This window comes from Cystoisospora suis (genome assembly GCF_002600585.1).
Source record: "Cystoisospora suis strain Wien I chromosome Unknown contig_889, whole genome shotgun sequence".
Taxonomy (NCBI): Eukaryota; Apicomplexa; class Conoidasida; order Eucoccidiorida; family Sarcocystidae; genus Cystoisospora; species Cystoisospora suis.
Genome location: NW_027153690.1, coordinates 15,379 through 40,164, shown reverse-complemented (window position 1 = coordinate 40,164; position 24,786 = coordinate 15,379). Strand labels below are relative to the sequence as shown.

At 52.2% G+C, this 24,786-nt stretch overlaps 6 protein-coding genes across 6 annotated transcripts; 5 read left to right on the top strand and 1 right to left on the bottom strand.

Annotated features, from left to right (window-relative positions):
- Positions 1–5,467, bottom strand: CSUI_002139 (ribosomal protein rpl13). Its single transcript, XM_068062341.1, has 6 exons — positions 5,250–5,467; positions 4,272–4,558; positions 3,884–4,150; positions 1,933–3,022; positions 1,142–1,258; positions 1–316 (listed from the first exon to the last, which is right to left on the bottom strand). The coding sequence occupies exons 2-4, from the start codon at positions 4,509–4,511 to the stop codon at positions 2,891–2,893; spliced, it is 639 nt and encodes a 212-aa protein (XP_067925689.1). The 5' UTR covers positions 4,512–4,558; positions 5,250–5,467; the 3' UTR covers positions 1–316; positions 1,142–1,258; positions 1,933–2,890.
- CSUI_002138 (40s ribosomal protein s16) lies at positions 5,250–7,324 on the top strand. The gene is made up of 4 exons (XM_068062340.1): positions 5,250–5,676; positions 6,217–6,288; positions 6,488–6,734; positions 7,149–7,324. Exons 1-4 carry the CDS (start codon positions 5,566–5,568, stop codon positions 7,292–7,294), a joined length of 576 nt encoding a protein of 191 aa, XP_067925688.1. The 5' UTR covers positions 5,250–5,565; the 3' UTR covers positions 7,295–7,324.
- Positions 7,325–8,087: 763 nt separating this feature from the next.
- CSUI_002137 (dynein light chain cytoplasmic) lies at positions 8,088–8,357 on the top strand (the record flags this gene model as incomplete). The annotated part of the gene is made up of 1 exon (XM_068062339.1): positions 8,088–8,357. One exon carries the CDS (start codon positions 8,088–8,090, stop codon positions 8,355–8,357), a length of 270 nt encoding a protein of 89 aa, XP_067925687.1.
- A 400-nt stretch (positions 8,358–8,757) lies between these two features.
- Positions 8,758–8,937, top strand: CSUI_002136 (50s ribosomal protein l33; the record flags this gene model as incomplete). Its single annotated transcript, XM_068062338.1, has 1 exon — positions 8,758–8,937. One exon carries the CDS (start codon positions 8,758–8,760, stop codon positions 8,935–8,937), a length of 180 nt encoding a protein of 59 aa, XP_067925686.1.
- A 967-nt stretch (positions 8,938–9,904) lies between these two features.
- CSUI_002135 (btb poz domain protein) lies at positions 9,905–10,890 on the top strand (the record flags this gene model as incomplete). Its single annotated transcript, XM_068062337.1, has 6 exons — positions 9,905–10,025; positions 10,080–10,121; positions 10,180–10,252; positions 10,358–10,419; positions 10,543–10,697; positions 10,756–10,890. Coding segments are annotated over exons 5-6 (234 nt in total), but the record flags the coding sequence as incomplete, so codon positions are not given.
- A 1,721-nt stretch (positions 10,891–12,611) lies between these two features.
- On the top strand, positions 12,612–24,465 carry CSUI_002134 (beige beach domain-containing protein). Its single transcript, XM_068062336.1, has 8 exons — positions 12,612–14,599; positions 15,538–15,985; positions 16,433–16,597; positions 17,326–17,452; positions 18,179–18,431; positions 18,898–19,439; positions 19,730–19,950; positions 20,528–24,465. Exons 1-8 carry the CDS (start codon positions 13,435–13,437, stop codon positions 23,262–23,264), a joined length of 5,658 nt encoding a protein of 1,885 aa, XP_067925684.1. The 5' UTR covers positions 12,612–13,434; the 3' UTR covers positions 23,265–24,465.
- Positions 24,466–24,786: the final 321 nt, after the last annotated feature.

Here is a 24,786-nt window from a genome sequence, read left to right as displayed (position 1 = left end):
TGAAGGAAGGAGACCGGACTTTTCCTTGAGGTGGTCGGGAAAGTTCAAGAACAATACGAACGTTCAAAGGGCCTTCTCAGTGAATACAAAATCAAACTGAAGCGAGAAACATGGTTTGAAGAAGTCTGCTCAAACGAGTTTGAAGGCTCTTGGATGTAGGCCGGTGCAGGAGGTCGGTGTTTACCTAGAACTACCCGCCAAATCACGAGAAAGCCCGTTTGTTAACTAGTCTGAACTCTCTGGATGAATGTCGAAAAAAGAATGACGCTGAGAAAACGGACCAGGGGGTCGCCGGACTGATGTAACGGTAGAGCGACTGGAGGAACACAACCAAAACACCTGCAAAAGGAATTTTTACGGCGAAAAGTGTAGACAGACGGGAGGACCTAACGAAAAGGTATGGTCAACAAGAGTAAACGTTCCACGAGGAAACACACATCGATGTTCCAACAAGAAGCAACAGCGGGGCGGTTGATCTGAATGGTGTTGGTGCTGGGAACGAGAAGGGTCTCACAACTAGAGACGTCTGCTCCTTGGACAAAGCTGGAATCTGATGCCTAGCAGCGCCCGGTTAACACTGAAAAGAAGGGAGAATGCATCAGAACGCGAGCAAAGACTCGACAACCAGAGTGAAAAGACGCGTGTGTGCTAATCGCGTGTTAAACAGGACAAGTTCATCACGAGAAAGAGGCACCAAGACTGCACGAAAGACGGGATACGAATTTCCATGAAGGCATCTGAACTGTACGGCAAAGAATGAGTGAAAAAGGCTCACCGGATACGCTGCTTTAACCTAACTGTCGGACGCGCGAGTGTTGGCGCCTCTGCGCCTTCAGCACTGGACGAGGAAGAGAACACGACACCTCGAGGAAAAGAAAAGAAGCTTCGGGGCAATAAACAAAGAGGCTTACACTCGCAAGCACAAAAGAAGTTCCCTACGATTCTAAGAGGTCCGTTTCGTTGCCATCAGAAGAGGGCAGTTCCCATGGACGTGTACCAACAAGGTATCCGAAGGCAATCACGCGGTGATGCAGGCACGCGCCTTGCAGACAGTCCGCAGTTCATGTACAAGACGTGTGCCGCTCTCTCAACACATCAATACCCGGTGAACAGTTCGTTTCTTTTACACATGTCGTCTCACTATTTGGCTTCCACTGTTGCACTTCGAGTGGCGGAATGAACCACCACGCTTTTCAGATTGAGCTTGATGTCTATCAACGGCCTGGAGTGTTCACCTTCCATGGCCTTCTCCAGTGAGCTGTATAGAGACACAGAAGGCAAGTCAAAAGCAGAAAGTGCCTTCGCACGGAAGTTGTTGGCCGCATCGAAGCCAGCACAAACTGTGAGCTGTTTAGCCGCCAGCGTTATACTTACGTTCTTGTATCCTTCGGGCAACTACTAATGGGCTCCCTGTGTCAACGCTTTTTGTGCGACGTGCTTCTGAGACACCAGAACTCTTCAATAGCTTGCGAGAGCGCCATGTACTACACTCCACCGAGACACCGTCTAGTTGTGAAGTTAACTGTTCTGCAGGGCTGCCACTGGCACTCGGAGATGCCTTCTGTCTCATTTCACTATTCTCAGCTGATTGCGACGCTGCGTCAAAGATACGACGGAAGCACCTTTGGTATACTCGAGTATCTCGTCTAACGAACGGAAACACCAAATCTCCCTAGTAATCAGATGAGCATTACTGGGTTTGGCGGCTGCGTGTTCTGGCCGGAGGGCGCCTCCGTGTGGCCTCGTGACGTGACTTGGCCTTTGCAGAGAGCACGTCTTGAATGCCTGCTCAGCCGTAGTGCGGTTACGAAGCAAAAGCGAAACTACCAGCCACTCCTTGACCTGCTGGGGTCATCAACAATGAATGGCACGCCAGCGTCGTGGTCGCTGCAAGCGCACTCCTGAACCCAGATTCTCATATTTGCGCCTCACCTGTATAGGCAATCGTCAGCACTGTGGGGGCCACTGAATCCTCCGGTAACTGCCGTTCAAACCTTGCAAAGGCGCTAGTCGGTTCAGGACCCGAACCGCGTTGTAGGTCCGGCTGACTACAGAAAACCAGCCCTTCCACCCGTTACACCGCAGTGTTTGTTCGAAAAGGGAAGTACGCTATGTACAGTACACCTGTTGCCTCCATGGTGCCTGAAAGAAGGCCGACTCGGTGTTGCTGGCTATGTTTCACTGGGATTCGAATGCCTGCGTGGCCCTGGCCGTGTCGCTTTTCTCGTCAGCAAACATCTAAGGAAGATACACAAAAGCAGGAATGCCCGGGGCACCGCCTGGCGACACTGCAGGCAATAGGTTCTTAGTTATCAATTTCCTCCCGGCGAACTGCCGTTTCCCGCAACCCATGCAGTCGCGTCTTGGACTTGGTCTATTATTCTCCGATAGGCGACCGTTTGGTAGTGACGGTATATCCTACGCCATCGCACTGCGTCATGTCACAGCTGCTCGATACCACAGCAGAGTAAGCGGAACTCTCCCCGTCCTGCCTGCGCTCCAAGAAGCACCAGGAACCTTCCTTGCAAAATACTGTCGTGTACCCGTCGGCCCGTGGCACTCGGACACACTCCTCTGGTCCAGGCACAGCCGCGCGGAGCTGAGGCTCGATGAAGCTTGCACGTCTACTTCTCGTGCCCGCAGGTTGATGAGCTCTTTGAAAGCGTGCCGCCGTGGTGTAAAACCTGGAAAGATCTGAACTCACGCCGTCCTGCGCGGCGTTTGGTGTGGCTTCACGCGGTTGAAGTATTAGCATACGTCAGAATCATCTGTTAGTCTCCTCCCCCAGCCTCCCTCCCCGGAATCACGGCACATCTTTCTGTGGTCCAACACAACAGGGTCCGATGTCCGACTCTAAGAAACAAAACGAGCGGAAAAGCTACAATACAGCTCATTTATTGGCCGCCTCCTTCTCCGCTGCCAGCTTCTTCTCGTGCTTGCCTACATTCTTCGAATCGCGGAGGGCCTTGCGCAAAGTTGCGTATGCCATGAATTTCCTCTCCTCAGCGGTAATCGCTCTTGCCTGAAAAAAAAGCTCGGAACAGCGGGAAAGTCCGTCGGTCTTTCGCCGGAAGACATGCAGGTCGTCCGCAACCTGAATCCGGAGGTGGTCCTGACATCAATACCGAGTACTCCCACACTGCTGCCCCGAGATGACAGCAAGTGGAGTGGAGCACTGACAGATCCCCGCTAGCGGTTCTACGCCTCGTCACACGAACATTAATGAACACTTGAGGTAACAAGGCACAGCCCACCAGAAAGAGGCTCAGCATTGCAGAATTCTTATCATCCGCAAAACCAGCAGAAACTGGCAATCGGTAAGGACGCAGTTGTGTCATCATCGCCATAACAGTGTCTTCCCGCCTTCACTGCTCAAACAGGTGTTCATGCGCAAGGCCACATTATGAGGAAGGCAACCATAACACGCTCACAGACACTCGAGAAAGGCTGAACTAATTCGCGATGGCAGACTGCGTCAACACATGTTTTAGACTCGAAGTCTAAGAGGAGGCTCAGCATTGCAGAATTCTTTGCATCCGCACAACCAGGGTAAACTGGTACTCGGTAAGGACGCAGTTTTGTCATCATCGCCGTCATCAGTCCGTCAATGCTGAAATCTCCTATTCTTGACTACACTATGAGAACGACAGGCCGACCATAGTCACTCTTGCAATTCCAGATGATGGCATACGTAGAGACGAGGTCCCAGGCGCATCGCGACAGCGGCGAGAATTGGAATCGTTTCTTCAGCGTGGTCAAAAACGCACTTCCGAGAACGTGCTCGGCGTCACTAGAACAGAGGCAGAAGCCAAAAAAATTCTGTTCGCCTACACCACCGGTTGGCGCTTCACACGGCTGTCTCGAGCAGCTCCTCGGTACGTACCTTGGTGCGTTTTGACATCTTGGGGACAGGCATAGCGGTGCTGATCTTCACGTGCTTCACATTCTGGATCTGACTCTTGGGTGTATCCGCAGGGATGCCGCCCAGGCCTTTCTTCGCCTTCGAGCCTCGCTGGAACAGCACGAGCTTCGCCAGATACGCCTTCAGCCTGGTCACATTCGCGTTCAGGCTCTCAGTGGACCGGTTTCGGCGCCTGTGGTCAACTGCGACGCCGATCGAGCTTGCCACGCGGGGGCTCAGGCCAACAGCCTACAGTCGACGCATCCAACAACACGGATCTACCAGGGACTGTGCACTTGACCAAAGCCAGTAAGCACGAAATGCTCGCGTGAAGAAAAAAAAAGAACGGGACAAGACTCAACGAACGTACCTTCAGCTCTTCCAGCGTAAATCCACGTCCAGCGCGGACTTTGATGTTGTATCTCTGGGTAGGCGGGCGCACAATGGGTCTGAGGAGACCAGAAGGGACAACCCCGAGCTTAGCAGCTTTCTCCTGTCGCCTGAGTCTGCGGCTCTTCTTGCGTCCCGGCTGGTTGAACCAGGTCTTCACATATCGCTGCCACCACTTATGCAAGTGGACATTGGGCAAGACGTTATTCTTCGACACCATCTTGGAGAGGGAGGAGGAGTGAGAGCACGAGAAATGTCACCGCCGCGCTGAACAGATGAAGAAACGAGTCCGAAACGCATGAATCTTCGACAGCCTCGCATGCAGTAATGTGTCCGACAGCCAGACAAAGAAACGGTGGACACTTCACCTACTAAAAGGAGCCTGAACAGTTTCATGGACCTAAAGCATGCCGTTTCATTTTCCACCCTCGTCTGCCGCCAAGAGAAGAGGAGCCTTCCAGGAGTGAATCAAAGAGAGCAGCACAAAAAGTACGAAGAGGTGCACAAAAACTCACTGCTAGCACATTCGTGGGCTGAGTTTAAGAGCGTTCTGCCGAAAGCCGTTTCCGGGGAGACAGCAGTTTCGATGCTGTCTCGAACTGTACAGAACTGATCACACCGGGGTTGTTTGTGAAGCTAGTGTCCTGGTCCGAATTGGACAAACAATCAACACTGTCTGTCCTCCAACGAGGCGAACGTAGTGTCCGCTACTACACTCAGGAGTGCAACGTAGCCCACACAGAGCATCAACGATCAGCCCTTATTATGCGACCACCAGCGCGCACGAGTCAGAGCCAATACGAATGTGAAGTGGGGTTGAAAAAAAATCGTCTGTCGGACTGGGCTTGCCGAAGGGATGGTGCTTTGTGGCAACGTTTGGCACGACCTAGTCCCTGTCGCAAACACCGCGTAAAAACAGTATCCCCACCACAGAGCATTGAAGAAAAAGGAAACTTACGCGCAGGGAAGACAGCACCCGGCTGTTCTCTCTAAAGTGATGGAGAAAGAAGGTCACGTCCCCCTCAAGAAAGTCTCCCCGCATCTGGAATTCTATGGAGCGCCGATCGCCCCTGCCTGAAAATACTCTATCCTCGAAAATCGCCAAAACCGCTCCGGCCCCTGCCGACTCGCTGTCCCCAAAAGGACTGGTGAAAAGCCCCACACTTGCACAGTAATATAGCAGTCTGTTTCATCACCCCCCCCTCATGCTGTACGCATGTGGTCGTAAGCGTATGTGCGTGTATTGACCGGGGTCGATCTCGGTTGGGACCCTGATGCTACTCGCAAAAACCGGGGAAGTGTCGCGACTGCTGTGCGCGTTTGTCAAACTTCGTCGTTTTTCTCTTTCTGCCTGTCCACAACCTCCACGCAGCTCCGTTCGTCAGGTGAGTATCTCCTCGTACTAGGTCATAGTCTAGCGATCATGTGGCTGAAGTTGCCTTCAGAAAACTGAGGAGTCTTGTCGTACTCCCCGGCTCGGAATAAGGTAGTGGCAGTCTGGAGAGTGGGACAAGTTTCACTTTTCTGGAGTTCAGCATGTTGTCTAGACGAGGCGTTTATCATTCTCGTGTTCTTCCAAACGATCACCTACCTTCAGGCCCGGCGAATCCTGTCCCCTCTCGCTCCGACTGTTCCCGTCAGCGCGCCTTTGGTATAGCGCGTTTTATGCGTCCGTGTGTCTATTCTTTTTCACGGATAGAGAATTTCGAACATCTTCAATGTAATTCACTCAAATCCGGAGTCTTTGTGAAGTGGTAGGACGACAAAGGGCCTGTGCGGTATGTTAGGCGTCCTCTCTCCGTGACTGCCCGAATTTGGGAACCACACACGCAGGGAGGGCGTGCTGCCGGACAACGTCTCATGCGACGCTTGGAAGAGTCGCTCCCGACGTTTCTTGATTTAAGTCAGTGTTCTGTTGTCCGCAGAGGGGACGGTTATTCACGATGGCGGACGTCGGCAAGAGAGTCAAGAAGCGCGTGCAGACATTCGGCCGCAAGGTACTCCACCGCTGAGCAGTGCGACAAAACAGCTGAAGTGTGGTCAGATCTGCCCAGCTGCTTGACTGACAAAGAGAGACATAAGCTAAGTGCCGGTTGATTATTTCCACGCACTGCTGTTAACCCTGCTTTGTAGATGAACTCGGGCGCCAGGCTTTCTTAGCGATGAGACATATATGTGCGTATTTTTCATCTACAGAAGAATGCTGTGGCCGTTGCCTTGTGCACACAAGGCAAGGGACTCCTGCGCGTAAATGGGTGCCCCCTCGAGCTCTTGCAGCCCGACTGCCTTAGGGTGAAGGTGTTTGAGCCCCTTCTTCTCCTGGGCAAGGAGCGTTTCCAGAACATTGACATCCGTGTCCGTGTTAGCGGAGGTGGTTACGTTGCTCAGATCTACGCCATCAGACAAGCAATCGCAAAGGCTGTCGTCGCCTACAACCAGAAATGTAAGGTTACATTTTACGTGTCGCTTCAGCCCGGTTGCAGAAGTATAACATCGGAACACGTTTTGTGTTTTCTCTTATAACGGTATTCCTTTTTGGCGAGTAATAGTCATTCTGGGAGGTCGACAACACCCCAAGTTCCCCCTGTCCAGCCTCTATAGTGGATACCGTCCGTAGCGGTGTAATTGGCCTCCACTCGAAAGAAACAGCGCCACGTGAGTCGATGCGCCGAGAGCAGTGCGTGCAGCGCAGGCGTTGAGGCGGAGGGTACGGTGTCATCGGCGAACATGTCGATCAATTGGGGAAGTCAAGCCGCTGAATGGCTAACCAGAGGAGAACAACATTGTAACACAGGTGTGTTGGAGTGGATGGTGGCCGTAGTCGAAGTCTGTTTCCGTGTCTGTGGTTTTGCTGCAGATGTGGATGAGGCAACAAAGAAAGAGGTGCGCGATATTTTGGTAGCTTTCGACCGATCCCTGATTGTAGCCGATCCTCGGCGGTGTGAACCCAAGAAGTTTGGCGGTCCTGGCGCTCGCGCACGCTACCAGAAATCCTATCGATGAACGAAGACTGTGTCTCGTTGCGACCCAGCTTTTCTGTCTCCTCTCTATTGTTGGGGTTTGTCCATTCGCTGTGAACTACCAGTCAAAATTGATCTCATTCACTGTGCAGTGAAGCCCGGACCTCTCGCAAATATAGATGAACTGGAGCTGAAACATCTGAGCTGTTTAATCCCGTCGTTCTCTCGGAAGCGTTGGCCGGGACTCCAAGGCCTCTCATCGGACTCTGGACTTCCGACCACGCGATTTCGCACAAGCCATTTCAGCACAACCTGAGGCGGACCGTCTTTCTACGGGGTTGAGATTGTCCCCCTCCCGCACGTTTCAAGGTCACATCAAAGTAGAATGTTACCACATAGAGAATGGTAGGCCCCACTTCAGGTTTTGGCCTCTGTCAGAAACAACTCATAATTTGCAACGCCTTGTACGGGCCTCGAGAGTTCTTGACCGGAACTGTACTACGGCGGAGTAAAGGCCCAGAGAAAAGTATCTGGCCCACAAGGCCCACAGCTCGGGGGACCTTGAGCTGTAGGACGCGGGAAACAGCAGCATGAGGGTGCATCAGAGAAATGATTTTGCTCGTACTGTATTGAAACGCCCGTCAACCAAAACAGCGTAGTTTGCAGGAAAGCACACCCTGGGGGGATACATAGGTGTCCCCAAGCATCGAAGTTCCAAACGTAGAGAATTGTCACCCGTACGCACGACGTGCTCCGAGGGGCGCTGGCATCCACTCAAAAACTGTGAATTTAACACAGTGGATCGTATACTCCATCCCCTTCATTGTTCAAGCACAATGCCGGCTGCTCAAGAGGCTGTTATGGATATGGAGCCAAACTCTGAGATGCACGGGGACGCCCTCGCGCAGGCAGCAATCGCGTTGCAGAAGTATGAGACGGAGAAGGACATCTCGCGCCACATTAAAATATTTTTCGACGCAAAATATTCACCGAACTGGCACTGTATTGTCGGGAAAAACTTCGCAAACTACGCGTCGTATGAGTGCAAGTGCTACCTTTTCTTCTACGTCGGCCAGACGGCCGTCCTGCTGTACAAAATGGGCTGACACACGTGGTGGCAGTGTTTCATCCTCTTTGTTTTGCCGTTTCTCTGCACCTTTGATTTGCCTTTTCCTTTTAACAACGATTCTAAGTAATGCATCAGACCATATGGCTGGAGTTTCTTTCTTCTGCACACTTCCCCTTCCGGATGTCGCATGCTCTATTTATCTCTGAAGCAGCCACTATCCAAGATCCTTCGTCTTCCCACCCACTACGATGACGATCTGGGGATTGCAACGGCTAATGAAGTTGCTGATTCTCTTTTTTTGTCGGCAGATTATTGAAGGGGACTCTTATCTCACACGCTTCGGTCTCTCTTCCGGTGGCCCTCGGTGTGCTTGGCCCCTGGTCCGTCCAGGAGCCTTTCCGCCGGCGCTTCCGTCTCGGCATAGTCCCATTGTCTTCATGAAGAAGAAGGGAGGCAGGGTGTTGGTCACACTGGAATGCACGGAGGCGCGCGCTCTCGGCATGCCCCCGTCGCGGTACATCACCTCGAAGAACCGTCGGACAACGCCCCAGCCACTAGTGTTGCGGAAGTACAACAAATACCTTCGCCGCCACACCCTACACAAGGAAGTCAAGTGAATGCCCAGCCCCTGACCGCCACGGGCGCTGACGACCGGCGGCCCGGTGTGTCGTCAAGGACGCATTTCGATGGCGCTCGCTGGACGCTGCAATGTACCTTTGCCGGAATGAGAAGTGTGTGAAGCCTGTGGTTTTGAGTTTTCACGTGCAGATTCTGCATTCTGTTCTTTCGACGGGGGGGGTCCAGTGGGAGGTTCGAGTCGAGCCTGTGCTTGATGCCTTTCATGTACACCCAGGTGGTCATCGTGGTAGTCCAGTCGAGTGTCCGGAGAACTTCCGTAATCAAGCGCTTGTCATAATACTCGGCGTGCCTGGTCGGCAGCACACCAGGATTCTTTGCTCTGAAGTTATTTGCAGTTCCATCCGACAACGTGGGTTGTCGCCGAAGGGGACAGTCGAACAAGTTAACTCTCCCTGTTCGCGCTCAGATTCCTTTCATCCCGTGAATGTCTGGACTTGAAAGGGTTTCGTTTTCTTTTTGCGTTGCCGACCTGAGGACACGAGATTCGCAGTGCAGGGCGTATGCATCTACAGTTTTGGCGTGAGCACTTGACTCTCAGCGATTTCCAGTTGCCGGTCGTTAGTTCAAAACATCGGTGACTTCGGCTGGCTGTCCCTCACGCAGGCAGACTTTCCTCAGCGGGACGCCTTCGAACGCGTCTGTACAACTTTTTTGCTTTGTAGATGTTCCGGCCGTTGAACCACATGAGTTGATCTCTTCGACAGCCACTAGTGTGCTAGGTGCAGTGTTAGGCCGGGTGTACGTACATGGCGCCAGCAGCGGGGCAGTTCTTCGCGCGACTTCACTTCTAGTAAGTTCCTGCGAACAGCTCACGGCTCCACCTTGATTGCTGCGGGGCCTCGTTTCAACGAAGCGTCGCCTATGATTCATGGACAGATGATAACGGTTGCGGGCACAACCCGCTTGCGAGAAGGCTAGATTTCGATCCCGACACCTCTGCACTTCATGTCTGCACAACACCTGGGGGATTGCATGATCATGCAGTCAGAACGCACGGTTGAGCCGCTGTTCCAGCTGCTCATACACAAAGTGACAATTGAGAACTTTGACTTAATGCGTGACCTTGGTAAGACTCACGAAAGTGAACGGACAGTGAGCAGTGTACCGGTGCCCGGGGCAGCTCGTAGAAAAGCGCTTCCGGACTGCTCTGAGGATTCCGAAGGTACGAGTCCCGCCATGTATGTTAGCTGGAACAAGCACACGTAAGACTCCCCTTACAGAATTCTTCGAGCAAGGCACCGTCCTGTTTTTGGGGCCCTTTGGCCAGGCCGCGGGTTTAGATCTTCAACTTTGGTATGGTGCATCTCCGCCCTACGGCCTGCAGTTTGAATACTTTACCACTTACCAGGCTCTGTCCCAATGGTACGTGAGCCCTCTACGCGGCTGCTTACCTTGCGAATACTCCCCTGCAGGCGACAGAGAAGACTGGGATGCTCTCACAATTACAATATCTAACGAAGGTATGAACAGTCTTTTGCTTTTTGCCGTTTGCACGACTCCAGCAAATCTCGGCTCACTTTCCAGGAACTGAGGGTCAGAAGCCTGCTTGTTTCACCTGATCGATCCTCTGGTTGTCATTTGAGTGCCGGCAGATCTGCCTGACTTCACAAAACTAGCATTGCTGGACGCAAAAGACGGGATGAAGGAAATTTCGTCCTGCGAAACAGTCGGTATATGCCGCGCAAAGCGTGGCTACGTCCGTTTTTTCTTCAACTGGACAGAGCATAATATTCTGCGTGTAAGATTGGTCCTCTTTGGCTGCCATCACTGTCACGCGCGTAAACCCGTGGTTGTAGGTGGGCAGTCGGCTCATTCTGAGAATGGAGATGAGATTCCTTCGGCGAATGATCCAGCTTGGCAGTGAACCGTTATGGTCGTCGGTCTCCTCAACACTTCACCACGACGTGTTCGACTATCTGTCCCAAAAGTACGCTGTGTTCGTTCCTCTGCGGGGTTTAATGAGCAATCCGTTCCTTCTCTCAGCTTTTTCAAGTCCAGCACCGGTGGGAGCCTCTGAATACCCAGGTTGTTGGCAGACCTGCAGCCTTGCCTCAGACAGAGTGATAGTTCAAATCGAGGACACAAGTAAGCCCTTCACTGTGGTAACCTATGGGAAAATTCGTACGCTCTCTCAGGGATGGTTTGCAGCAAGGCTCTTCTGTCCTGCCGTTCTCCAGTTTTCGAGAGGATGTTCGCAGGTCAATTCATGATGAAAGCTCACCTGTAAAGTGTAGCACACGGTTGATCGACTCTTGTAGGCAATTTTCGAGAGGCTACATCTGAGAGCGTCGAGCTGAATGACATTGATGTGGAAACCGCCATCCTTCTACTCAACTGGATACAGACCGACAGGTTAGTTCGCAGACTCCTCGGCAAGGTGGGATGGTCCACACGACTGGTGGTGAAGGTTGCCGGCTGCCGCCGACATCAGCTGGGAGCCATGTGTCAAGTTATTGGTGGCAGCTGACCGATTCCAAACTCCGAAACTTGTAAGCTGCTACACCCAGGCAGCCCTTCCTGGCGAGACCTCCGTGGTCGATTTAGGTTGAGTTCTGTGTGCGCCACCTGAGGCAGTTGCTTGCTCAAGGGCTTGTCCCGCTGACGGACGTCATCTCTATGCGAAAGCTTATACGGGAGAATGAGACACCCAACGCGGCACAGCTCGGTAAGGCTGGGACATTGAAAACCTGTTATTACTCCGTGCTACTTCCGATTTGCTCAGCTAGGGACTGCGAGGCCTACCTTGCCTCGAAAGCCGCCGTGGACCCCTCACGATTGTGGAACGTTCTGGACCATAGCCCCGTTTGCTCTAAACTGGAGTGAATACACCTGCCACTTCTTGTCCTGCGCCGGAGAGCGTACGGCCAAGCAGAAGAGGAAGCTTTGTCGGAATCTTCAATGGACCTGACGGTGCCGTCAACATGCATTGGTCCCTTGAAGAACCGGCAACTTCGCTCACCGCCCCTGGCGTCCGCAACTCCGCAAACTAGCCCGATTACTACTCTCGTTTGCTTCCGATTAAAGCTGGTAATCTAATAGCCTACTCTCTGCTGGAGTCTTTCCGTCCCACTGACCACGTGGTCGCGTCAGTCGTGAGGGGTGGTGTGTGTCGCCTTGCATGGTACTGCAGACACCAGATTCTATTTCCCGTTGTGCAGCCCGGTACACGTAATCCCGCCCTTCCCCGAAACCACTACATATCACACGTGTGTCGACGTCCGACAGACGTGGGATCCATAATGGAACCTCTCTGGACACTTCCCTCCCTGCTAGAAAAAACCTGTCCGTAATGCAGTGACGGGGATACAAGCACGCGCGCAGTTCATACGGAGCGCCAGCGAGTATCGCCATGCTGCTGTTGTCCAGGAAGATCAGGCAAGGCGTCTTTCGTGCCCCTCTGAGGACAAGCACTCCTGCGAAATCAGCCGGACTTCCTGATTTGTGTCTGCTAGAGACAAGAGAAAGATACCGCGCCCTGTGTTCACCCGGAACAGTAACGACGAGAAAGCGCGCTCATCCTAACAAACAATTCGAACCCAGATCTCACGGCACTCGTACAGATGCGTAGCAGTGAAAAGGTGACCAGCTTCGGTCGCATAAATTCATCCGGTCCCTTGTTCCGCTCTCGCTAGCCTGTCGATTGTTCTGGTCACGAAGAAAAGTCGGAGAAGAGCCTGGCTGGTTTTCGGCATGCTTCCCAGCATAACTTATCCCAAGAGCACCTGCGTCTCCCTCTCCTCTGTTGCTTTGCGCCAGCCGGCCGGAGCACGCCACACTCCCGCCCATTCAACCGTGCTGCATTGAACGCAGGAAGCCTTTTTCTACATCGCTATCTCCCAAGGTGCGGTCCCCGGCGTTTCTCACGGAGGACGGGCCTGAAATCCTCGGCCTGGTCGGTCTAGGGTCTCCGACCGACCGCTGGATCAGGCGAATTGACGCGAGACGAGCTTTGTCTGGGCTGTTCGGGTTGTTTCGTTTTTTTCCGTTCTTTCGTTTTTGTGACAGTCTCTCTTCCTTTTTGTTGTGCTCAAGATTCGGCGGCTGGTACCGCGGTGCCTTCTTGTCTCTGTCTCGTTGTGGTGTCGGCGTGAGTCCCAACGTCGCGAGTCCCTAGTTTTCTCGGCGCGCTGTTTACTAGTTTCCGTAGCCTCGCGTTGTCCGAGTTGATTCAGCGGACTTGCTCGCCTGCAAGTGATTACTTCCAACTCGGCGGTGCGCACGAGGGTGTCCACCTCGGTCTCATAATAATGTGTTTTGTCTAGTAGGCGAAGATGGACCAGCTGGTTTTTTTCTCGGTGTCGTGCGTGCTTTTTCTTTTTTGTGCCCATTCGTGCCTATGCAGGTGATCTTTCGTGGCCTTCCCGAGCCGGCTTGTGCTTCTCTTTTGGCGCACCTTTTCTGGTTTTCACAGCCGGTCCGGGGAGGTTGGCCGGGGTTCCATTCCTGCGTCTGTCCTTTTCGCGGTTTTTCAAAGAATGTTTACCGCCGTCCGCGTCTTTAACCTCCTAGTCTTGGAGGAGGGTGAGGAGTATGTAACGGACGCACCTGCGTCTCTTGGTTACTCACACCCGTACGCAGTCCGTCTTTCCGTCGTTGAGGCGGCTGCGTCTTCCTCCCAGGATCAAACGTCGTCAGATGTTTTTCCAGACACCAATAGCCGTAGAGCGGAATTTCTTCAGTCTTTACTCCGGGAGACTTTCCAGTGTCAGGCTCCAGAGCGAGGTCGCCTGCGGGTGTGTAGTAAGTCGTTGATCTTTGATTCTCACCATCCGTCTGCGGACCTGATAAAGGTTCACTTCAAACGCATACTTTTCCTTCAGCCACTCAGCACACTTCTTGCGGGTAGTTCTACTCCTACTTCAGCATCATCGTCTCTCCTTATTGCGGCAACTGAAGTCGTCCGAGTTCCTACTCAGCTGTTCAATGGGAAGACTCGCTGTGTTCGGCCTTTCACCGCTGACTGTGCATCAACTGCTCCGCAGTTTCCGGAATTTCGTAAACGTGTGGGGTCGGGTTCCGCGTGCCCCAACTCCTCAGTTTCCCCCCTGGAGTACGGTGGTGCGGCACCGGCTTCCTCATCCAGTTCCGCAACTCTCTTTGACAACAGTAGTCTTGTGTCTTCCACCAGCGGGGGGGGTGGTCAGTCTGGTGTTCCCTCTTGGTGGAAATCGGCTGCCGAGGGCGTAGGTCCGGAGGCGACGCGGTCTTTGCTTTCGTCTTCATCCCTGTCGCAGGACTCACCGCTGGTCTTTTTTTTCCTTGTAAGTTTGGAGGGTTTTTCCTCAAGTAACGCTGTATCCTCGTACGCTTCCACGGGAGCAGGAACGACGAGGAACGCGCCGACCCTGCCTGCGTTGATTGATGGTTTGTGGAGGGCGAATAATGGGAAACCGCTGATACCTCATATTCATCGACCGAGGTTTTCGGGGAGCTCATGTGCTCCTCCACTTTCTCAGGGGATGGCTGGCAATGGGGGCGACCGAGGCAAATCAAATCTCTTAGGCAGCAGCCTAGCAACTCCGATGATTGTTGATGTAGAAGAGTATGCTCAGGAACAACTACACGTGTTGACACAGCACCTGACATTCAGCCTCTCCGAACTGGATCACCGCGAACAACTACGACTGCCCTCTAACAAAGGTCTGTCACGTCCATGCATCTTTCAGTTTTGAGTGAAGGGTTACGGATGGAGGTTAGTGACAGCAGCAGCACGAGAACGTGGTTTCCGTGCGTTTCGCTTGTGTGTCTACGTCGTTTTCATGCATCCTTGATCTCTGGAAGAAGAGTTTTTTCTTGCGCGTATCTTGCGCTGCCGCGCGGATAACTTTTGTTGCTGTTTCGCTCGGAGGTGGCGTGCTGTTACGGAGACATCGTCGCAGCAAACGTGTGTCGTGTCCGTTGTTGAGGGCGCCTACACCGGCGACTCCCTGTGTTCTCTTAGTAGGGTGGAGTCAATCGCCTCTCCGTGTCTGTCTGTAGAGGCGTTGCACATCTGTATTGGTCTCATCGCCCAAGGGGGTGACTCATTTTTCTTCGGCATCCTGAGTGGCCCTAACCATGGGACGTTTTCTGCTTGCCATTTGTTTGTTGCTCTTTATCCTACTTGCATGTGGTAGTGAGCGGTCTGCATATATTTTTTGTAGACCGCTAGTTTTTCCTCGCGCAGGAAACGTACTCTTCACGTCGGTCAGCAAGCGTGCGGCAGTGTGGCTTGTCTTCGTTGTGTCCGACAGTCGAGGTTTATGCTCTGACTATCTTTCACCAAAGACAAAAAGCGGAAGGGAAGAGGCAGTGATGTGTCGGTTCGTGTATCTGGACTGCCTTTCCGATGACAGCTTCCGTCAACGGGAAGCGCGCATCTACGGATAGTATCAAAGCTACCCGTCGCTGCTTTTGAGAGATATACAAGATTTTCATATACGCTTCGGTCGGTGTTGGTCGATGTATGCCTGCGGTGCTTTCGTCGATGAGCATGCATTTTTTCTTGCGTATGCATGCATGTATTACTTCCTACTCTCATACTCTTCGTTTTGGAGGCAGCCTTCCATAAATGCATGCTGGACGTTATCTGTTTGTAGGCTACTGGGTTCGCCGTATCAAACCACTCATCCATCATCGAGGACTCCTGATGCTTACATCGTCGGCTGTTTACTTTCAGCCTCATCCCAATTTCACCAATAGCAGTACGAAGGCGTATCCGATCCGTTCGCTTCTTCATTGCTTTCGGCGCATCCAGTGTCTGCGCCCTAATGCTTTGGAACTCGTTTTATATTCGGGCAGTGCTGCCCACTCATCACAGCACTTCGGTCGCTTCGGCTCGCTGTCTGAGAGCCATCCCGTCTCCTGGAGCGCACAAGATCTCGGGAACCAAATGTCCGGAGGAAGCAGCTTCAGAGATGAAAATCACGGTAGCGGTTGGCGGGTAAAGGGAAAGAGCAAGCGACCGTACAAGCTTGTTCTTCTTGAGTTTGAAAGTGCGGAAGAAAGGGAAATAGTCGCAAGAGCTTTGCAAAAAGAGAAACCGGAGTGAGCGTTCGTGATACAGCCGTAGCTTATGGGCGCTTTCCCTTGGTACAGGTGGAATAGAGATTTGCTGTGCTCATTTCAGACGCTTTTCTGAAGGTTCACCTCGCGAGCTGATTCTCGTGCGTAGGTTGTCAGATGGATTGAGGGAAACGGAGGCCTCCTTCATGGCATGTTAACAGATCAAGCCAGTTCTTTTCGTTTCAATTTCGAACAAGGCGTGAATATTTCTGTGCCAAACCATGGATTCCTTTTGGGCTGTGAGCCGCTTAGACTTGGAGACTGCAGATGTGGGAGACTCGTGAGAAGATGATAGACTTTGCACTGGTACAGAGAGAAGTCACGGGCAGCTTCTGGGTTAGTTGCTGAGCGCAAGCATGTACGCATCTGCATGTATACAACGTTATTGTTGTTGTTGTGCGGACAAGTTCTGCTGCTTGTTTTCCTCAGAGCTTTTCTGGTACAGTCATCGGTTCACTATTTGGAGCGCATGCAGCAGCTGTGGGTAAACGGGCAGCTTTCGACCTATCACTATCTCGATTTCCTGAATTGTCTCGGAGGCCGAAGCAAGTCTGACTATAGCGCGTACCCTGTCTTTCCTTGGACCATAATGAGGTAAGAATCTACTTCAGGAGCACCTCGATAGTTTCTGCTGTGCCGGGGCGTCTAGGCTTTGCTTCAGGCTCCCTTCAGAGCGGTAGACAGCCATGGGGCTAGTTGGCTTTTTAACTTCTGTTTTTCCTTCTCGCGGATGATCTCGGGTAACCAGGAGGGCGCTCTTCACACGAAAAAACTTTCGAAAGAGGAGAGTCACTTAGGCTCTTCACACGAAAAAACTTTCGAAAGAGGAGAGTCACGGTCGCTGACGGGTTTCTGTTGACCGTGCTTTGCTCACGGCGGTTGTATTCCCGAGCAGCTGCGTTGCCAGAGGACGTTAGAGCATGAGCCCATTCGCTCGTACTGCTGCGAGAAGAAGAATCGCAGCCGAGCAGCTACGCCGGAGGACCTGTAGAAATGTACTGTAGTGTCTAGAAGCTCTGGAGATCGCGGAAAGGACCCTTTCCGGCCCTGTGGAAAAGTGCTGGAGGCGTTTCCGGTTGGTTTCTCATTTGTTCTGTTATTGCGTGTTTCTCGTGCCATTCTGTGTACTGTCTAGGCTGTTGCCACGTGGTGTAGCTCCGCCTTCTGTTTGTGAACTTCCCTGAGAACAACGTAGGGTATACATTTATTTGTGGTGTCCGCGAGAGTGGATCATGCGAACGGAGAGAAAGCTCGCTGCTCCGTCCGGTCTACGTGCGGCCATGCGGCAGTTTTTTGTCCCAGCCCTTCTCTGGTTTCTTCAGGTTTAGCGCGACAGACACGGCAGTCCCTCCTGAGGATGCGTCCTCCATGCGTGACCTCAGCAAACCAGTCGGGGCTTTAGAGCCACAGCGGCTGCAGGCCTTGCTAAAACGAATGAAAGAGATCCAGGTGAACCATGCCTCATCTGGTATTGCCTATCCGGTGTCTGGGGATGTTGTCAGGCAGATTGTCAGCTGTTGCTGGCTGGTACTTTATCAGTACCGTGATGAGAAAACGAGACGCGTCGTATCAGCGTTCTATAGTATTCCTGGAGGTTGAGGGGGCAGCCGTCTGTCTCAGAAGGTTTGCCTGCATTCACAGCAGCAGAGCGAGTGGGATTTTTTTCACGCTCTTTCAGAAGCACCTTAGGAACACGGAGCAAGTTTACGGTTGGAGGCCGTGTGTTCCAGTCGTGGCGAGACGTTCGCGGGTTGTAGGTCTACCGCCTTCCCGTGTCCCTCGTCAGAGGTCAGACCGGGGGATGTGGCGTTCCGCGACAACACCGCGTTACCTCCTTTCTTAAGAAGACGACACTGGGCTGGTAGCCAGGTTGTGCTCTTTATCGTGATAAAACCATTTTTTGGGTAGGCTACCTGTTTTCGGGAGTACTTCTCGGCACTCATGCAGTTTGTTCCTTGTCGCCGAGAGTTGGATCTTTTATGCAAGGAGGTATCTCACATAAAGACGTTTCTACACAGTTTCAACAGATTCACGCTGTTGCGTGTCAACGCGTTTGTTTGGATACAAGTCGACCATTCCCCTCGCGGGATTGAAAAACGGTTCCTGTTCCAGAGCTCTTCCTCAAAAGAAAGAACCTGATTTTTTCTGTCCGCTATCACTCTAATGATTGTGTAGGTCGACTCAACGGGTTCCGTATCATTCCATCATCATGGGGACACTGATCGGAGCAGGCTTGCAGCAGCAGAAGATGACAGAGACACAGAGGACGAGGAAGGCGTGTCTTACTTGTACGGCAGTCATTATAGTACTCCTGCGTTCACGGTTCACTGGCTGGTCCGCATAGTCCCGGAATGCCAGCTGCGGCTCCACGGAGGGCGCTTCGATGCGCAGCAGCGCATGTTCAACAGTATGCAAAGCGCGTGCAAGGGTAAAGGACCAAACAAGCATCGTACTGCGCCTTTCTGATTCGTTGTCTTGCATGTAGTCGAGAGTGAATTGCGGTGTTTCTGCTGTTTTGCAGGTGTGCGGGCTGGTGCGAAACATTCGCCTGAGCTGCTGTGCTACGTCTAATTCATGAGTCTCTTCTTTTTCATTTTTTGGTGTTATCGTTGTGCTGTGTAACGCTTCATATTCAGGCCGAGCTGACGTGCTTGTTGTTAATGTTCAGCTCTTCGTGGAAACTGCTTCTATGATTCTCGAGTTTATCTTCTACAATTTGACTGTCCTCATGCAAGCTTGAGGATGTACGTGCAGCCACATGCATACAGGTCATTTTGTGTCCCGTTACTACGGCCTGTTAGTCACGTTATTACTACCCGGGACAAAGCTGTTTCTGTAGTTTTTTCCCCGCACCAGAGTTCTGGGGCTGCGGTCTTTTTTTTTCTGTTTTTCAGGAGCCTTGACCGGACAGTCGACATTTGTGGAGCTGATTCCTGAGTTCTATGAGTATGATCCATCCTTTCTTCTGAATCGGCTGTCTGTTTTTCTCTCTCCACTCCCTTCTTCTCTACCACTCTTTCCTTCTTCTTCCCCTTCGCACGCACTCCCGCAAGTACCCCAGCAGCTCCCCGTCCCTCTGGGTGATGTGGAGCTGCCTCCGTGGCCTCCAGCCAAGTTCCGTGTCACGCCGAGAGAAGCGACTGATTTTTCATCCGAGGCAGCAGGTCAGCAGGAGACACGACCACCATACTTCACTCATGGGAGAGAAAAGAGCTCGCATTCGACTGGGAGTGGCGTGACTTCGCATTCGGAGTCTCCTCTCTTTGAAAAGGGAGGCGAAGTTCGGAACGCAGTGGGTGGTGGCGGGAGGGGTGGAGAGCGGGGAGATGCATCCTCGTTCCTGTTACATTTAAGAGAAGCGTTAGAAGGGACTTGGACGAGTAAAAATATTCACAACTGGATCGACCTTATCTTCGGATACAAGCAGACTGGGGAGGTAAGACTGGCAGAACCAGGCTTGCCGTTTCCGCGTGTTGAGTGCCTACTCCCACGTATGTGTTACACATCAAGACGTTTGAGAGAAACTCGGATCAAGTGCCTATCGAGTTAGCATTCATCGCTTTGTGTTACCTTATGGCGCTCACTCCGGTGTACAAGGCATCGACTAAGTTCGTCCATAATAATGAACACAATGCTACTACTGCATGTAGGCGGAGGTGGCGTGGGTATGAATGACGTGTGGCTCACTAATATTCTGTCGTGGTTTCTGGTCGGTTCTTCTTGCAGCCTGCCCGGCTTGCGCACAATGTTTTCCACCCTCTCACCTACGCCAATGCAGCAGCAGCTGCTGCGTCAGGCAGTTGCTGTCCTCTGGGGGCTCAGAGAGCCACACTACCTAAGGCCGCTATGGATATGCTTGCACAGTTACAACCAAGTGCGTTACAAGTGCAATTACAGGAGTTCGGTCAAACTCCGATTCAGCTGTTCAATAAACCACATCCTATGAGGTAAGTATACGGATCGTAGGAACTGCCCTGATTGTTTGATTATAATCTTTTGTCCAGTGCTTTTTGTGTGCATTTGCGCTGCCTCGGCTGCAGGGGCAAGGGGCATGCCAAAACAACCAAGCCACGGACATTTCTGTTCCTCACCCTTCAGATTCTCTTTCACGTGTATATATTCACCGGCAATCAGGTATCATGTATGTCTCGATAGCACTTCGGTTTTTAGCTGGATTGCAGTAGTACTCATTTATTCCTTTTCGTTGGTGTCAGACACTTCGAAGGGGCCGTACTGGTTGCTGCTCCATCCCAGAATGCTTACCATTTTCTTTGCTCGCGTGTGCCTTTCCCTCTTTACATGCTGTGTGTCCATTCTTCGTTCGGTTGAGGAAGAAATTGGTGCATTTGTAGATGATTCATCAGATAATAGTCGTAGTTTATAGTTAGTACCCTTTGTTTCATCGGGCTTTGTAGGAACGCTTTGCGAATAGCGGGTGAACAGACTTGCGTATAAGCGAATGTCGTGCACTTCACGGTATGTCCGATGTATAGATGTCTGTATTGCGTGTTTCTGGTGCTACAGGCTGGCGTGTCCTCCATTTGATTCCGCAGCATGGGCGCAGGCCTGTGGACAGGTCTCGGGGTCTCCGACACCAACGTCGTCTACTGCAACATCATTTTCCGCTTCGCCTCATTCCCCAAATATGTGCCTGCGTAGCTCGAGCATGTGGGGTGATATGCCGTGGTTTGTGTACATGCACCACAATCAGCACTTGGTGAAGGATCTAGTGGGAGCGCCAGTAGTCGAGAGGCCGTTCAGCAATTATACAGTCCAGGGTGCCTCGTCGTTGCTACGTTCTGCTGCTTCGCTCTCTACTTCGGCAGGCGGGTTTTTTCGTTCGTTTCTTCAGACGACTTCCCAGACACCGGGTAACCGTCAGACTGCAGGCAATCCGGATACGCAGGCGGTATTCCAAAACACCCACCGTTCAAGTGCTCAGAGTTCCACAGACAGTCAGCCTGAATATACTACCTCTCATTCTGCAGCTAAGCCGACAGGTGAGACTGCTACTCTATTGAGAACTGCTGCAGCGTCATGTACCCTTTCAGCGTCTACCTCGGCAGCGCGGCCTGGCTCCCGAGGGAACACAAGTGCATCTGGTCATTCTGAAATCCAGGTAACTACCGATCGGCTATCACGGACATCAGTAAGCGATATATCTAAGAAGGCGTCCTCCGGGAACACGCGCACTGACCCTCAGGGACTCCCCGCTGTACGGGCACCGGAAGGTGCTTGTCTGAAAACATCGCCGGCTCTCCGCACGCCGCCGTTATCCGTCACTTCGTCGCCGTGGACGTGCTGGCTTGAGAGGGACAAGCGGAAATGTCCGTCTCTCCATTGTTCTATCCGGAGGTGCCAGAGTAGAGCATCGGCAACAGGACTAGCTGTGTGGGGCGGTACAGCCTGTTGCATTGGACAAGATGGAAGCGTGGCGTGTCTCCATTTGGGCGAGGCTTTGCAAAAGTGCTTCACAGCGAAGTTCTCTAAAAAAGAGAAGAATGCCGGAGCGTTGCATTCGGCCGACGAGGTGGATTTAAGGGCGTTTGACAGAGCGGCAGGGGGAGAAAAAGTAAAAGGACATTCCTTGCTGGAGAGTGAAAAAAGGGCGGGGGCCGGCTGTATCGATGGAGGCTGTAGATTTGCTGACGAGGGAGTAGGAATCATGAGCTCACAAGAAGCGCCTAACAGTGAGGGAGAAGGTGATTCTCGTTCTGTCGATGTATCTGCCTTGCGCTCTCTAGCAGTGTACCGCCTAAGCTCTGTTCCGCTCTGTAGTACGACGTTTGTAGGAAGCAACGACGTCGTTGCTGTTGGGGCTTTTGATGGGAGCATTGCACTGCACGCTGTCCATACACCCCAGCTAGACCCCTTTATAGCTTCTCGTCTTTCTGAATCGGAAGAGGAAGAATCAATCTCTACGACTCGGACTCGCCCTTCGCTAAATTCTGTCGCTTCCACTGCTGCACGAACTTCCTTTCCCAAAGACTCTGAAACGTCGGCAACTGCAGCACCCGGGTCTGCCCTTGGTTCGTCTTCTTTTCTTCCGGCCCCTGCCAATAGAAAGAGCTCTGCTCTTCTCTCAGGTTTAGCTCTTTCTCGACCTCTTAGTCGGCAAGTATGCCACGCAGATAGTGTCCTGGCACTTGCATACAACCCTACGCTGCATCTACTGGCGTCGGCGTCGTCAGACGCTACGGTTCGGGTGTGGGATGTGGCGTCCCTGCTTTCCTCCTCTGCTTCTTCTTCGTCTTCGAATTCTCTTCTTCTTCTTCAGCAAGTTCTTGACGAACATGAAGGAGAAGTCACAGCAGTTTCGATGCATCGACATTTACTTCTTTCTGGAAATGAAGATGGTGTTCTGCTACTTTTTGATCTCCGTCTCCCGTCTCAGCGTTGTGGCCCAGTCTGGGGTGTACACACACCTGGCAATGCACCAGTGCAGGCTTGTGGCGTCTCGGACTGCTCTGCAGCCGCTTTCCTCGAGTGTGCTTCCTCTTCAGACTTTTCTGATATCACAAGTATGGCTACAGGGGTTTCATCAGCTTTCTCAGATTCCTTATTTGGTTGCTCCTACGGATATTTTCAAGACATGGGCGCAGCCCCTCCCCTGTCTCCTTACTGCGTTGGGTTGCCATCTCCATGCTTCCCTGTTCAGCTGTGGGATCTGCGGGGCAAAAGCAACGGCATTCCTTCCGGTGACATGTCGTTGCATCAGTCGAATCATTTTTCAAGAGCGAGGAGAGTGGGCGGAGAGGAAACTGAGCACTCTGTCGAGCACCAACGTTCTGTACAGAAAAAGCAGAAAAAACCTTTGTGTGGGGTTTTTGATCCGGCTGTCCAGTTCGGATTTCTTGCGGGAATCCGACCGAAATCCTCTCCGGGAGGGGGAGACTGTACTGACGGCCCCGCTTCTGTAGATCGCGTGGTAGGAGGTGGGAAGACAGGCGCGGATGAATACCCAAAAGCTGGAACGAGTTCGATTCATAGTCAGGAAGGGAGAGAATATGAGGGGTTCGTTAGCTTGTATGACTTGAGGACGAAGAAAGAGGAAATATCGTGGAGCCTAGAATATGTAACGGAACCGATTTTTATGGCTGCCTCTCCGTCAACAGCTGAACTTGCTGTGATGGGAGGCAGTAGTGATGGTGGCGGTTTCTGTCTGGGTTCGAGCTATGTTGTGGTGGGCGATCTCCAGGGAACTGTTGAAGTCCTCGCCACCGGTGAAATCTGCAAAAGAAAGATGTGGTGCCTCAGCTGACAGCACGTGTGTAGGGTAACGGTGAACTATGATGCATTCCGATCTTATTTCAAAGTATGTTCCGATTCGTAGAGATGCATACGATCCCGCTACATATGGATACAATGTGACCGGACCGGCCAGGGGAAAGAGAATAAGAGGTAAATTTTTTTCCAAAGGGGAGGACCTGGCAAAGCGAGGCAGCAAGTGCAAGAGAGTACGTTAACAGCACAAGCGGTTCACCGGTAGCAATCCATTTTGTTTCTCGGTCTTCTTTTTTTTTGTTCTCACATGTGGGAGTATGTCCCAGATCCGGCTAACAGGGCTGCTCTTGCAGTGGTCTGTCACAACGTCTCCGGGGTCAGTGTGCTGTGTATGTTCCGTCACTCCAACGTGCAGGCTGTGGTTGCTGCCTTAGTGTATGCGCGTTCATACCCGAGGTGTCTTGCGACCTACCCGGGATCGTCTGCTGAAGTGGCGGTAGGCGATGTTTGCTAGGTGGTCTGCTTATTTCGAAGGTACATTTTTTTGGAACGGATTTTACGGATATTTAGACGACTTTATACGGGGCGTACAGTTGCCAGCGTGCTGTGTCTTTGACAGACTTCAAGCTCGTTTTGCGGCGCTTGTGGAAGTCCGTCGGCACCATGAACTTCTGTATACAGCGTGAGCACAACCAGGGGCTTCCTCAGGCAGTCCTGGAAGTCCATGGGTACCGGGAACTTCGCGTGAGCACATCTCCCTGCTTTCTTCAGCGGTTTTGAGAGTGTGTCTTCTGTTTTTTCTGTGGACTGACGTGATACGCTTGTGCTACAAGCATTACGGCTTGAAGAGTCAGTAATGATGGGCCACCTGCGCAGTGAAGGCGCAGGGCGTCATTGACTGCTCTCATTGTGCGGAAAATAAGACTTGACAACAGTTGCCCGAATTGGAGGGTCGGAAATGTTACGATTCGGTCGCACGCACACAGGCGTGCTCGTGGAAATTTTTCGCGGTTAGAGTTTTTTGGTTTTGTGCGTGTTTTTTTAAAATGTGTGTTAGTTTTTTTCAGAATGGCTGTGCTGCGTATGGCACATGGCCTGAACAAGACATCGGGTTTGAGAATAATGCAGTATTGTATCGTCTTTCGCCGTTTTTGTGGGCCTAGCCCATCTGCTCTCTGTGCCAACTTGACAGTGGCACATGGAGGATTATTCCGGTTGTGTGCAGACAGACATGGGGCACTTGTGTATTGTTGGGGTGGAGACGAGACTGGCGCTTTCTTGTTAGAGGCGCAGATTCTCCGATCCTTCGCTGCAGTATGGAACTTCGTGAGGTCACTTTGCTCGTACATATACCTGGAGCTGCGTGGAGACGAGTAGAATGTGCCCGTAAATAGAAAAGACAGGTCGGGTCGGCTGTAGCGGATGGGAATGTGCCTGCTGCAATGAAGACGCCCAGGGATAGACGCGGAACAGCCGTGTTCCACTGGCGTGGAACACATGCTAAAGACTGCTTCTAATTGACAAACACGCCTCCTTTGTTGTCGCTCACGGTGGACAGC